The following is a 16,187-nucleotide window of genomic DNA, read 5'->3' as shown; positions in this document are numbered from 1 at the left end:
CTTGATTGCATAACCAGTGTAAGATAATACATGAAAGCTTGGTCCTTTTGATAACCATATCAATTTTTCAGAAACTAAATTAGGATTCTTGTCTAACTCATCAGTGATGCGTCTTTTCAACCACTTGGCAAAATGTTGATTGTGTTCTTTTGTTACCAAATTTTCATTTCTATCACCAAACATACCTCGAAGAATATTTTATGTTTTTCAACAAATGGTTCAACTCTGTCGATGTTATGCAATATATATAAGTGAGCTTGCTTCCATTCAATCACTGATATGCTTATCACATGACTCCTACTTGTTCCTTTCCCTGATCTCTGCCCATCATGACGAGACTTCGAGATCCCTACAGGTTCAATATTGGAAAGATAATCACCACATAAGTCACTTGCTTCCTCAACCGTATACCGTTTTACAATACAACCCACTGGTTGATATCTATTTTTAACATACCCTTTTAAAACTTTCATAAAATGCTCAATTGGATACATCTATCTCAAATAAACTGGGTCGTATATTTGAACCTCTTTGACCAAGTGCACGGTTAGATGAACCATAATGTCAAAAAATAAAGGTGAAAAATTATTTTAAGTTTACACAAAGTATAAATAATTTGCCTTTGTAAGTGTCGCAACTTTGTTGAATTAGCTACTTTACTACAAATCAACTTAAAGAACATGCAGAGTTTAGTGATAGTGTTTCACACTTTTTTGAGTAAAATAGACCATACACCAACTGGTAAGAAATTTTGTATGAGCACATGACAATCATAAGACTTAAGATTCTTTAACTCTTTCACTGATATAAGGTTTTTTACATTTGATGAGGAGTAGCTTTCTGGAACTTGAATTCCATATAGAAACCCACAAAATGCCTTTTTTTTCCTTCTTCTTTGAAAGTGTGTAAGCTACAGGAGGTAAATACATATGGTATCCGCTCTCAGTTGGTGCTAACTCTTCTCTTATTCCCAGGGCAACCAAATCCAACCTCGCATTGACACTATCCTTAATTTTTCCTTGCATATTGAGCAATGTGCCAATTAAACTATCACAAATATTTTTTTTTTCTATATGTATCACATCAAGAAAATGTCTCACATGTAAAAACTTCCAATATGGAAGTTCAAAGAAAATTGACTTTTTCATCCAACCAGTTGTGACAACTTGTTTTGCAAAATACTTGCCAAAATTGTTATCTAAGTTTTTCACCTTCTCAAAAACCTGGTCACCAGTCAACATCTTTGGTAGACTACCTTCTTCTGAGTCCCCATTGAAAGCTTTTTTCCATTTCCTCCAACAATGTTTTGAAGGTAAGAATCTCCGATGTCCCATGTAGACGTTTTTCTTTATAATGATCTAATCGCATAGAATGATTGTTATTTGCACATATAGGACATGCATAATATCCTTTGATATTGTATCCGGATAGATTATCAAAAGCGAGAAAATCATTAATTGTGCTAAACGGTATGGCTCTTAAATTAAAACTTTCCTCTCTATAGCTATCATACACATTCACCCCCAGTCTCCCACAACAAATTTATGTCATCAATCAAAGAAGCCAAGTATACAACTATATCATTCCCAGGTTGTCTCGGCCCAGAAATTAACATGGACAACATCATAAACTTATGTTTCATGATTAATCATGGCGGAAGGTTATATATCATCAATATCACAGGCCATATGCTATGAGTACTACTTTGAACACCGTGAGGATTAATTCCACAAGTTGCTAATGCAAGTCGTAGGTTCTTTCTTCTTCCCTGAAGTTAGGGTACTTATAATCAATATTTTTCCATTATGGAGAATCTGCAGGGTGCCTAAGTTTCGTGTCTTCAATCCTCTTATTTGCATGCCATGTCAATTGCTTAGCAATTTTTGCATTACTATATATACGCCTAAATCTTGGAATAATGGGAAAATGCCAAAGGAACTTCAAAGGATTTTTTTCTTTCTTCCCATATCATAATGCATTGCATGTAGGGCACTTCTCCAAAGATGCATACTGATTTCGAAATAAAATGCAGTCATTAGGGCATGCGTGAATCTTTTCATAACCCATCCCAGTAGAGCAAAGAATTTGCTTAGCCTCATATGTTTTCGTAGGAAGTTCATTTTTCTCTGGAAGCATGTCTTGCAAAAGTGTAAACAATGTAGTAAAACTCAAATCACTCCATCTAGGACGTGCTTTTAAGTTATACAATTTTAATACCGCTAACAATCTTGGATATTTTGTGCATCTAGCATACAATGGTTTTTCTGCATCACTTTTCAACCTCTCAAATAAATTAAGATAATCACAAAGATCCTCTTCAACTGCATGTAGCATTTCTTCAAGACCATCGTCTTCATCACATATGCTTGTCCCAAACTCGTTTAAAGCACCACTTGCGCTATGAACTTGATCACTACATGTATCACAAGTCTCACCATACCTTGTCCATCGTGTGTAAGATTGATCAATTCCATGACATACCAAATGATCTAACAAATTAGGTGGGCTAATTCGCTTTCCATAGCAACAAGTTAAGCATGGACAAACAATTTTTTCAGGATCTTTTGCATGCCTCATTGCAAAACTAAAAAACTCTTTCACCCCATTTATATATTCCATTGAACACCGATTAGATGATATCTATTTTCAATCCATGTTTTCAACCTATTATAAATAAATAGTTAAGTACATAATTATTATTATACCTATTAATAATATAATATTTTTTATTTATCTCAAAATAAAATCGGCAGCATAACATCTTAAAAATGCAAGTTTTCCGGTTTCAACCCATCTCTTTTAACTATAATCAACCAATTAATCCAGTACAACTCAATGATTTTTCACAACTATAAACAACAACAAAAAAAATCATATTTGCCAACAACGTATATCAAATCTAAAATAAAAAGCATTAAAAGCTAACAAAAAAAAACATGTTTGCCAACATATGATTCCACCTAAAATAGGAAATAGAAAAATATAACTATCACATATTTCTACATGTAATAACCTGATAACAATTAATCCTATCTCATTAATTTTTCCAATATATTTCAAGTTTTTACCAAAAAAAAATTTTACAAAATTTAACCAACTAAAATAAAAAATATTAAGCAAATTCACATATTTATCACTAACAAACTTAAATTTGCAAGCTTTTAAATAATTTAGCTGAAAAAAATACTTACAGTGTGTTGAAGACTGACTTAAATTATATTGGTGTCCTACAAAAAAAAGTTTAAATGAAAGTAGGGAGGGGGAACAAGCAATTAAGGGCAAAAGGAATGAGAATGGGGATGGGAAGGGAGTAGGGATTGTGGGTGTGGGTGGAGACCGTGGATTGGAGTTGGGATGAGGGTAGGGGTGGGGGTGGGGACCGTGGTGGGGACGAAAGAAGGAGGTGGCAATAGAGAAGGAAAATAGAAGTGGGGAGCTTAGGGAAACATATAGTGGTGGGGACATATGGGGAAAGGTGTATGGCACGAGCTGTGGGGAAAAGGGGAGCTGAAAATGGGTCTTGATGAAGCTGAAGGACAGAGAGTTGAAAATGGAAAAAAAAAATTTCCCTAGTATATACAGTTAGTATTATAATGTTTTTTTAAAAAATGAATTTAGATTTTTTTTATACTAAACTTAACAAGGGAAAATAACAAAAAAATTTTTCTAATCTATAACGTTAATTTTATAATTTTTTCAAAAAATGAACTTAGACTTTTTTTTAAACTTAACAAGGGAAAATAAAAAATTTTTTCCCTATAGTGTTATTTTTACAATTTTTTTAAAAAATGAATTAAATTTTTTTAAGCTTAACAAAAATTATGAATGGAAAATTAGCAGGGGATTTTTATAATTTAAAAATTATGCTTTAAGCTTTTTTTTTAAAAAATTATATAGGGAAAATGAAAAAAAAGACGGAAATGCTGTAATCAAAATGCTACGTACATGCAGCAGGTGATTTTTATAATTTTATTTTAAAAAATGATTTTAGCTTTTTTTTTAAACTTATGAATGAAAAATTAAAAAAAATGAAGGGAAATGTGTCATTAATTAGCAGGGGATTTTTATAACTTTAGAAAAAAAATTGCTTTTAGCTTACTTCTACAAATTTAAATTGGAAAAATGAAAAAAGGGGGGGAAATACAAATACTACAGGAGGGGATTTTATAATTTTTTTTAAAAAAATCATTTTATTTTTTCAACTTAAATATATTTGTGAAAATGAAAAAAAATGAGGGAAATATCATTAGTAAGGGATTTTTTAATTTTTAAAAACAATTCATTTAGCTTTTTTTAATTTAAATAGATAAATGAAAATGGACTTTTTGTAGCATTTTAAAACAAAACACTACACCAAGTTTAATAATTTTTTTTTTGAGAAAATGCTCGCCTGTAGCGCTTTTCTCAGAAAGCGCTACAAGAGGTGTTGTATCTTTTGTAGCGTTTTCTAATAAAACGCTACAGACAGTTTTTATATTTTTTTAATAAACTAAATGGATGTTGTAGCGCTTTCTTTTCCCACATCCTGTAGCACTTATTTAAATAAGTGCTATAGAATATGTCTTTTTTTCTTTTGAATAATTTATTGATTACTAGTTGTAGTGTTTTCGTTTTAAATGCTACAAAATGGGCGCTACAAATCAAGTATTTTGTAGTAGTGCATATTGAATGAAAATAAAAGTGAACAAACTTGTTCAAAATTTTAAACAAAGCGGATTTAGTTCTTGTATTTTGGAACACCACAATAAAAGAGATTGTTTCTTTTAAAAAAAGATGTAAAGAGTAATATATATTAGTGTTATATAAGAGTATTTTTAGAGAGATCATGTCACATTTGTCAAATTTAAATAATTTATTTAGCTTTTTTAATTTAATCATATTAGGTAAGCTCACTACCAAAAAAAAATCAAATTAGCAATAAAATTTAGTGAGAAAATTTTCTTCACTAATCAAAATTAGCAATGGATTAGTGACGAAATTTAGTTAGCGATAGAATTTTTTCCGTCACTAATTCTACCATCACTAAATAATTAGTAACAAAGTTCAAAATTTCGTCACTAATTAGTGATAGATTAGTGACAAAAATTTTTCATTACTAATCCATGCTAATCAGTGGCAGATGTCCCACTAACACAAAATAGTGACAGAAAATTCCGTCATAAATTGGTGACGAAAATTTTCATAACTAATCCATTGCCAAATTTTTTTTATTTTGTAAATTTAAAATACCATATGGCAAAAATTGATTGTCGCCATGTGTCATGTATATGACTGCCACCTCATCACTAGTTGCCAGTTCACATTCTCCTCTCACCCATGCAGCTATATCATCCCCTCATCTATATCATGGCCACGTGTCCATCACATGAGTCGCCACATCATAAATGGCTGCCACTACTACGTGTCCATCATTATAAGCCGCGATGTCATTGCCTTGTGCATATTATCACCACGTCAGAAATTGGCTCAATTTTATGAAGGAGTGTTGGTTCGATCCTGAGACCTCTTGCACACGTGTTGAAACCTTTGCCAGTTAAGTTGAGAAGCACTTAAGAAATTGTTATGCAGAAATAAATATACATAATATTTCTAATAACAAATATGAATATATATTTAATATATTATTATTTATTTGAAGTTAATTTTTGTATTTTAGTAAAAAATTTCTAATAATTTATATTTTTGTTCATATATTTAACAAAATAATAAGTATATTGTATATTGTATATTTTTATTTTCTTTTATAATATTTGTATTTTTTAGTTTTTATATGATATATTATTTAAAAATTATGATATATTATATTTTTATTTCTGTTAATAAGTTCAAAAAATAATTATTATATATTTATATTATACTTTTTTTGCAAATGATTAGTGACAGAATTGAGATGAAAATTAATGATGGAAAAATTTCGTCATTAGTTTCCATCACAAAAATGTTTTGTGATGAGAGTTAGTAACGGAATTTTTTCGTGTCTTCTTCACAATATACATACTATGACTTTCTAGTACTGCAGTGAATTCTCTAAATATGGCAGAAAAAGAATAGAAACAAGCAAGGGGCTTTTCATAATCTTTTGATTATATAGAATTACATAATTATCAACAAAATTTTTTGTTATTTTTATGAACTTAACCCGTCATTAATCATTTAAAACAGAATCAGCTATGGACTAGTGACAGAATTTAGTGACGAAATAAAATTCCATCACTAATCTATCACTACTTTAGAGACAGAAATTTTCCATTGCTAATTTTAGTGATGGAATTTATGAAGCATTAGTAATGGGTTAACGACAAAATAAAATTTCGTCACTAATTCCTTTTTTTTTTGGTAGTGAAATAGTTCTTACATTAAGAATCAAATAATATTTAAGTGTTATGCACATTTAATAAATAAAACATCACCACACTAATCTAGTTATTTCAAGTCTATGATAATGACAAGATGCATAAAATCGACAGTCTCCAAACAAATCATATTCGGGATCAAATTGAGACTCTATCAAGTTTCTCAGACCTCCAGGTACTATTCATTGCACTAAGAATTAATTACATTTCCGATCTCCTTGTTGATTGCCAAGCTGACTAATAATTAACCCCATCTATCTGACATTTTTAAAAGAAAATAGGGAGAAATATTATAAGGTTATAAAAAAGAAATGTAATCACAAAAAATCTCATAACAATTGAGTAATAAGCAATGAAAATGACAAGATATTCATGCTATTTTCTCGTTATTAGGATTTCTTAGCGATTTTTTTTAGACCTCACCGTAATTTTCCTAACAAAATATCTTTGATTGGATGTACCTTTGTCAACATCAACCATGCATTTATCTTGCAATTTCGCACTCCATCTTCATCGTACACAAGAGTTGGCCTATTCTAAGACTATACTATAATATAATATAATATAATATAATAAGGGGTATATTTGTACATGAGATAAAGTTTAGGTGACTATATCGTGTATAACTCGAAAATATTTTGCTCCAGATAACTAATTTTTCTGGGTCCAAGCGCATGAGTTTCTTTAAGCAACCAATATAATCTATGTATTGATTAGTTTCATTGAATTCTAACCGGAAACGAGGGCCTTACATCTTGAGCCAAATTTTCCAACGATTACTCCCGATAGTTCAATCCATCAACATCATCACTAGATGTTGAAAATTTGCAAGATGCGTACAATAATGAAGAGGTATTGCATTTTCCAGGGGGAAAGCATCTGATCGAGCCTAATCCATGTGTGAACAGTCATTCTGCTTTGTGGACATTGGAGAAGTTTTTTTTTTTTTGGCCAAACGGACATTGGAGAAGTTTGAAAGCAACATTTAGCAATCAAACTGAGACACATAACCCAACAGACGCAACAGTCGTGTTGATCTTCTCGGCTTCCCATCCGTACGAAGAAAATGAGGTCAAACAAGTTTCCGCGTTGCTTGATTCATTAAGGGTATATTAGTTCCTTAATTTCATCAAATATGTAATGTTATTTTTTAAAATATATGGATTAAAGTTATAAATGATTTAAATTAATTGACCACTCATGATAGTGGAATGGGTATGGGAACTCTATGGCAAAGGTGAGCTTCTTGAAGCAGCCGATAAGAGGTTTGATGGAGATTTTGATGAGCAAGAACTTGAAAGGTTAATGATTCTTGGGCTATCGTGTGCTCACCCAAATTATACTATGAGGCCTACAATTAGACAAGCACTTCAGGTACTTGACTTTGAAGCTTCATTGCCTACTCTTCTGCCAACAATGCCCAAACCAACATATGATGCTCCATGTTTTTCTGATATTGGTTCTTCAATTTATTCATCTGCATATGCTAGTTCTTCTGCAACCAATGACCCTAGGCCTTCAACCAATTGGAGGTCATACACTAAGTCCTCACAATATTCATCCAATTCAGGGCACTCATCTGCAAAGGAACAATTCTGAATGAATTGGACTTTCCAAGTTACAATTTCAGACTTGGACTAATGCTAGTTCAAGTCAGAATTGATTTCCTTTCAATTACTCAGTAGTAGTTTTGCAGGTAAGCAATTGAGAGGATCTAAAGTTATTCCTTCATTTTCTCTTTTATGGTCTTTAGTCTTCATGTGATCTCAGCTTATTATATGTTATAATTTCCAACAAGGCGAACTTCAATCATCTAAGAAACTTTTGTATCTTTGGTACTATGAATGTTATTTGACTAAAAACATGTGATATTGTTTATTGCTTTAATCTACTTAATTTCGTTTTTGGCCTTTTGTTTACCTGGAAACTTTAACATGGTTGCATTGTCTGAGTTTGTATCTCATGGGAGCGTGGGTGTGTGAGAATCAAGTTTTGCATAACTTTTTTTCCTGCTTAATAAGCATTTTGAGTTTGAACCAATCAGCATTGATGATGCATGGAAAACCAGTGGAACTCTTTTCTTTTCTTTTATTTTTATTTTTATTTTGTTCAATTTGCGAAAAATAATTGCTGTCAAATATTCTCATATTAGAATTTGGCCAATTGAAATATCCACCCTTCTGAAGAATTCTCAAGTAGACCATGGATATAGGCCAGTTCATTATTATCGAAAGTTGGCCTTATTTGTCCTATCAGTGCCTAAAATCTGAGTTTATAATCGTTCCAATATGTTCATTATTGAGTGTCATGTAACCACTAATATAAAAAGTAGCTTTCTTTTTAGTCCTCTATGTCGGTTTAGGGAAAAAAACGACATAATAATCAATGCAGTGACATTTTTATAATAAATTTATGGCTTTTAAATTGATTGTTTAATTGATATAAAATGTGAATAAATTATGTCATGAGTTAATAGAAAGCCCCCACTCCAATAATGAACTTTTAAATATACTCTAATCATTTGTAGTAAACATATTTCTGTTAAATATTATCAACTGCTTTACAAGAAATTAAAGCTTTAAGTACAATTAGTTACTGTCTTAATTGCTATGATCATTTCCTTTTTCTTTTTCTTTTTCTTTTTTTTTCGGTTGGCAATCAATCAAAGGAAGAAAAATGACAAAGTAGTCTCTATATGCTGTTCTTATTCTCAACACCTCCCTACTACTCTGTACTACTCTTGACAAATTAGTCCATGAACCTCTTTCTTCAAGACAAAGGAAGAAAAGACCTTCCTCTGGAAAAGACTCAAGATAGACTCGTTGGCCATCAAGGAGTCAACAATCCCAAATGACTTTGCATGCTTTGTTTTTTTTTTCCCCATTTTCTGAAAAGGAAAAACAATTCCATTAAAGAATTAATTACAAGAAGTTAATACAAAACCCAGCTAATTACAATAAAGGAAGAGACTTTGCATGCTTTTTTTTTTTGGGGGGGGGGGGGAATAAAATTCTGAAGGCATCGTGTATCACACCGGTTATTTTAATCACATGAGGCTTTGCGTGTTTTCTTTCTTCTTTTAAGTGTGAATGATTTGCCCCACCTCACATGGCTAGTAAATGCTTAGCGTCAACCAAATTAGGTGACTGATTGCTAATATCAACAAATTTCAGTCTTGGACAAAATTATTGTAGGGAACGGGAAATAAGACTATTGAAAAAGTTTGGAGTGGGTATAAAATTTACACAACCTATACTATTAAAAAGCACCAACCTGACTCTGAAAATTCTTCTATTTTACTGGAACTAAATTCTTTTAAAATAGTTTAACAGGCCGGTGTGGGCAGGCGAAAGGCATTCTATCAGTGCGCGCGTGTGTTTGGGTAAAAAATTTAGCTGATGATCTTGTTCCTTCCATTGTATTTCACTAATTTGAGGTATTCAAATGTTAATTGTTGGTCTTACAAGGTCTGTGTAATTATGATTTCTCTGTTTATTGTAAAGTCAATCTTGTATGTCAAGTATGCATTATTTTTTGTAGTTGTCAAGAAATGGAGATACATCAATAGTAGTTAGATCAAGTGATACGCACTTGATTCTCTCTGGATAAGTTCCAAGTCTTGCGGATAAAATAAATCACTTGGAAAGAGCAAACCTTGTGTGGTGCTCAAAAAAACATGAATTTGGATTGGTTGATGGTACTAAATAGCACATGGTTAATTAAGGACAGCAAAGAAATAGAGTTAAAAAAATAGGGAGTCTAAGGTCTCTCTATTACGATCTATTATGAATCTAACGATCTGATGTTTAAGTCAGATACAAAAAGGACAGTGCAGGGAGAGTAACGTACAAGAACCTGTTGCAAATTGGGGACAAAAAGACAAGAACACTTGTAAACTTCGTTACCCGTTTCAGCTTCATTATCAATGTACTCAACGAAACTCGTGATGGGCATGGAGATGGCATCACATTCTTATTAGCACACCCAAATTTTCCACTTCCAGTTCCCCCAGATGGCACTGGTATTGGTCTCGTGGGTCGTAGAGAAATGGGAGATCCAACTTATTCTGATGCACATCCATTTGTAGCAGTCGAGTTTGACACCATGCTTAATGCAAGAGATCCACCTTAGGATCATGTGGGAATTAATGTAAAACAGATGTGGTCTCCTTACACAACACAATGGTACACCATGAATGATGGTAGAAAGTACGATGCTGAGATTACCTACAATTCTAGTTCATTCCAGTTAAGTGTCATGTTTACAGGATATAAGGATAACATCAAAATCAGACAAAACTACTCCCATCAGATTGATTTGAGAGACTATCTACCAGAACAAGTTCAGTTTGGGTTCTCTTCAGCCACAGGATTTCAGTTTGAGTTACATACACTGTGCTCAGGGGCCTTCAATTCAAGTCCTAATAAAGTGTTGAGAGGAGTGGTGCCAAAAAGTAAAAGCAATAATAAGCGTTTGGTCATTGGATTGAGCATTGGATCAGTTGTAGGGGTTGGTGGGTTATGCATAGCTTGGTTCCTCATATGGAAGTTAAATTGTAGTGCAAAAAAGGATGATCGCTTGGATGTTTCCTTGGACAGAGATTTTGAAAGTGTTGGACCAAAGAAGTTTTCTATAATGAACTTGCGAGAGCCACGAACAACTTTGCTGAGGAACACAAACTTGGAGAAGGAGGTTTTGGTAGTGTCTACAAAGGATTCATGAGAGGCTTAAATACTTTGTTGCAATTAAGAAAGGTGTCCCAAGAATCTAGACAAGGGGTAAAGGAGTATGCCTCTGAAGTGAAGATCATTAGTCAATTAAGGCACAAGAATTTGGTGCGATTGATGGGTTGGTGCCACCAAAAAAATGATCTTCTACTCATCCACGTGTTCATGCCAAATGGAAGCTTAGATTATCATTTGTTTCAAAGCGAAGACCTCTTGACATGGCCAACTCGATACAATATTGCTCAAGGTTTAGCCTCAGCAGTGCTTTATTTATACGAAGAGTTGGAGCAGTGCGTAGTCCATAGAGACATAAAACCAAGCAATATTATGTTGGACTCGAATTTCAACACTAAGCTCGGAGATTTTAGATTAGCAAGAGTCGTAGAACATGGCAAAGGGTTAACATCAACAATCGCAGCAGGAACAAAAGGATACATGGCTCCTGAATGTTTGGCGAGGGGCAAGGCCACAAGAGAATCTGACATGTACAGTTTTGGAGTTGTTGCTTTAGAAATAGCATGTGGGCGAAAACCAATTGACCCTAATGCTAGTGATGAACAAGTCATGATGGTGGAATGGGTATGGGAACTCTATGGCAGAGGGGAGATCCTTGAAGCAGTTGACAAAAGGCTTGATAATGGAGATTTTGATGAGCAAGTTGAAAGGTTAATGATTCTTGGGCTTTGGTGTGCTCACCCAGATTACACTATGAGGCCTGCAATCAGACAAGCACTTCATGTGCTTAACTTTGAAGCTCCATTGCCCACTATTCCACCAACAATGCCCAAACCAATTTTTGCTGCTCCAACTTTTTCTGACATTGGTTCTTCAAACTTTTCATCTGCTTGTGCTAGTTCTTCTGCAACCAATCAAGCTAGGCCTTCACCAAGTAATAGGTCATACACTGGATCCTCACAATCATCCACGTCAGCACAAATCAAGGAAGGAAAATAGTCCAGGAAGTTTCTCTTTAGTAACAAGTTTCTTACTTGGAAGGCTATATCTCAAGTCAGATTTCCTTTTTATGGTATTTAGTTATCTGACCTTCTAGCCTATAACAGTAAGCATACTTAGGTACTGGTTTATGTATAATAAAAAAATACTTTCGAATCAATACAATAAGAAATATTATTAATTCATACTGAGAATAAACGTTTAATTTTTGTTACAGGAGATTTTCTTTGTTTGGCCCATGGGGGATTTGTTTTCGTGTATGAAATAATGTAGGTTAATTTTTATAGAAAAGTTATTTACCTCACGTTCCAGTATTCTTATACTAGTTGTTACCCCTTCATATGTATATTGTATGACTTTAATATTTGCAACATGCAGACTTTTCTTTTTTAGGACTTCTCAAAGACCATCTCCTATACACTTTCATATGTTTTCTTCCAAATCAATTAAAACCATGTGCAAGCCTTTTTCTTTCTTTTGATACTTCTCCTCAACCCCTTTAATAAATAAATCATTTCTATTGTGGACCTTTCCTAGCGTGAACCCGGATTGATTCTCGAAAATATAAATCTCCAATCTCAACTTTGTGTTTTAAAATTTTACTGGTTATATGTAAATATTTTTGTACATTTTAATTAAATCATAGTATTTGAATCATGATTGGGTTTATTCCAATCACTATTTCAACTGATTCAAAAAAAGATTTTATTTTCAATATCTCGGTGGGAATATAGTCAGCTTCTCTGCCATGCCTTCAAATCCACAAAATCGGGTCAACAAATGCATTATGTGGGGGTTGAAAATTCAATTATATGATCAGAGATGGGACAATGTAGTGATTCCAAACACAGTTAATGCAAGCTTTTATCTTCACGGAGAAAGTCAACATTCAACACAAATGGGCATTGATTTTTTCATATTGACTCAGTCAACTCAACTCCTCCCCCTGACAATTAGTATCCATTTTCATTGATCATTTTCTGGGTATTTTTTATGGTCATTGATGAAACCCAAAATTTATTATCCATTTCAAATTACATCCAATCATATTTCATGATTTTTTTTCCCATTCATAAAGTGAATGTAAATAGTATGCTATTTAAAAAGGAAAATAACATAAAAGACTGAAGTTATGCAAAAAGATGAAGTCATATCTTATACAAGGGTGCACTAATTTCTTTGATTTTTTTCCCCTCTTCCCAAATACACATTCTACATTTATTTCGTTAAGGAGTTAAGTTAGAAGATCCAAACACATTCCTAACTTTTGAACAAAAAAACCAATTCCGAACCACTAGTATAACATCATAAATGTATAATAATCAGGGATACAATGACTTAGTAATATGGGTGGGGATTACAGAGACTTTATTAAAAATAAGATATTCCCTCCGTTCCTTATTATAAGAGACGAATAACCGAATTACGTTGATAAAAAAAGCAGTTAAAATTAGTTAAGAACAATCAATGTGTAAAAAATATAATTTTTTTCCAAAAATGCCCTCATTAATAAGGAGAGAGAGTATGAGAGAGAACAATTAAATTATTGAAAGAAAGAGAAGTGGGAGGGAGAGAGAGTGTGAGTTGGAGACAATAAATATAGGTAAAATAGAAAATCAACACAAAAAAGTAGAGACAACTTTTAAGTGTCTCTTATATATAGGAACATGCCATAAGTATCAAATGTCTCTTATAATAAGAAACGGAGGGAGTAATTAAAATTATTACCACTAGCTCATTAATTTTTGCCAAAAAAGGAGGACTCGCAAGCTTCTTGACTTCTTCGACTGTATATATAAATGCCTCTCCTTGAAAGCTCAGACACAGCATACTTCCTAGCCAAATCAGATCAGATGTTGCGAATATCAATTTTCTTCCTCCTGATATCCCATGCCTTTTCCATGAACTTCAGCTTCACCAGTTTCCAGCCCAATGATTATAGCAAGATATCGTGTGAATTATCAGCTTACATTGCAGAGTCATACCTCTACTTAGTAAGAAACCAAAAGGAGCTATCCTCAGACAATAGTCAAGGTCGAGCCACATATCAAGAACCGATGCACTTGTGGGACAAAGCCACCGGGAAACTCGTAAATTTCAACACCAATTTCACCTTCGTGATTGATTCACAGAACAGGAGTAATGTTGGAGATGGGATGGCCTTCTTCTTAGCCCCTAATGGCTCAAAGCTTCCTAATCCCCCAAAAGTTGGAGGAGGTTCTATGGGTCTGATTATTGGAGGCCAAGAAACGATACTTAATTCAACAGATCATCCCTTTGTTGCTGTGGAGTTTGATATCTATCCCAATTGGGGTCCTACTGAAGGATGGGATCCTCCGTATGTACATGTGGGTGTCGATATCAATTCTATTAGATCTAATAGAAGTGTTCGATGGCTGGCTAATATCACAGGAGGCAGATCAAATCAGGCTTTCATCAGCTACACTGCAAGTACACGTAATTTAAGTGTCTCCTTCACCGGTTTTGATCAATTTAACAACACTGTGTGGCAACATCTTCATCAAATAGTTGATCTAAGAAAGTACTTGCCTCAATGGGTTAGTTTCGGTTTCTCAGCAGCCACAGGAACATCAGTTGCAATACACAAGGTCGATACATGGAGTTTCTACTCAGAGGACTTCCCACGTATTGCTCCCAGTACAGGTAGAAATGCCACAACACTTGCTATAGGATTAGGGGTTGGAGGGATTGCTTTAGTTTGTCTGGTTGTATTGTTTTTCTTGTGGAAGTACAAAAAGAAAACAAAAGATGGTGAGTCTAATGACAACATCAGTGACGATGATTTTGAAGGAGGAACAGGGCCCAAAAAGTACTCATATGCCGAATTGGCAAGTGCCGCAGATAATTTCAAAGATGAGCAAAAGCTTGGTCAGGGAGGATTTGGAGGGGTCTATAGAGGTTTTCTCAAAGATTCAAACTCCTACGTTGCCATAAAGAGAATTTCAAAGGATTCTAAACAAGGGAAGAAGGAGTTTGCTTCAGAAGTGAGAACTATTAGTCAACTAAGACATCGAAACTTGGTGCAACTAATCGGTTGGTGTCATGAAAGGAAAGAGCTCTTGCTAGTTTACGAGTACATGCCAAATGGAAGTTTGGCTTCTCATCTCTTTGATGACAAAAGGTTTCTCACATGGTCAATTAGATTTAAAATTGCTCAAGGCTTAGCCTCTGCCTTATTATACCTGCATGAAGAATGGGAACAATGTGTGGTTCATAGAGACATAAAATCAAGCAACGTCATGCTAGACTCCAACTTCAATGCAAAACTTGGAGATTTCGGATTAGCACGACTTGTAGACCATGCAAAAGGAGCACAAACTACAGCTTTAGCAGGAACTATGGGTTACATGGCTCCTGAATGTATCACTACTGGAAGGGCCAGTAAAGAATCTGATGTATATAGTTTTGGAGTTGTTGCTCTAGAGTTAGTTTGTGGAAGAAAACCTATCAACCATAGGGTTCCAGAAGACGAAATAAACATAGTGAATTGGGTGTGGGATCTCTATGGAAGGGGGAGAATTCTTGAAGCAGTTGATCCAAGGCTACAAGGAGATTTTGACCACAATCAAGTGGAATGCCTGATGATTGTTGGGCTGTGGTGTGCTCATCCTGATCATAACCATAGACCTTCAATAAGGCAAGCAATTCATGTGCTTAACTTTGAAACTCCATTTCCTAGTCTCCCCTCAAGCTATCCCATACTAACTTATCATGAATTCCCAATGTCATTTTCAATTCTATCGAGCTCCAGTGCTTCATATGCAAGTCAAAACCAGAATATAAGCTTTAGTTCCAACACAAATTCCTCTGGATTCACTGCTTCAACTTCTCGCGGTAATGTTTCACCAAGTGTGTCACTTTTGTACTCGAGCAAAAATTGATTACGGTTATTGTACTTTTGTGGTTAATGCACAAAATTATTTTCCTAATGTATAACTCTCAATTTTTTGTTAAAGAAAGGGGTGCTTCAGCTTTACAGGAAATTTAAGCTTTTTGGGTAATGATGTTGCGTTTTCTCATTTTGTAAGAAACCGAAATTATGTCATAGTATTGTTCATTTATGCTCATTCCACTTGGAAGCAGCTTAAAAGTCATTGCAAATGGGATGCGATGTCATGGTATTTTTTCACAA

At 33.8% G+C, this 16,187-nt stretch overlaps 1 protein-coding gene and 1 pseudogene across 1 annotated transcript; both read left to right on the top strand.

Moving 5' to 3' along the window:
• Positions 1 to 7,553: 7,553 nt before the first annotated feature.
• Positions 7,554 to 12,034, top strand: LOC114745544 (L-type lectin-domain containing receptor kinase IX.1-like; annotated as a pseudogene).
• A 1,853-nt stretch (positions 12,035 to 13,887) lies between these two features.
• LOC114745547 (L-type lectin-domain containing receptor kinase IX.1-like) lies at positions 13,888 to 15,984 on the top strand. Its single transcript, XM_028933708.1, has one exon. It carries the CDS (start codon positions 13,888 to 13,890, stop codon positions 15,934 to 15,936), a length of 2,049 nt encoding a protein of 682 aa, XP_028789541.1. The 3' UTR covers positions 15,937 to 15,984.
• The last annotated feature ends 203 nt before the right edge of the window (positions 15,985 to 16,187 follow it).

Source organism: Neltuma alba, unplaced genomic scaffold (assembly GCF_004799145.2).
Source record: "Neltuma alba isolate B1F8T4 unplaced genomic scaffold, ASM479914v2 tig00004702_pilon, whole genome shotgun sequence".
NCBI lineage: Eukaryota > Viridiplantae > Streptophyta > Magnoliopsida > Fabales > Fabaceae > Neltuma > Neltuma alba.
Note: the sequence above shows the minus strand (reverse complement) of the source record. Positions and strands in the feature narration are given on the sequence as shown.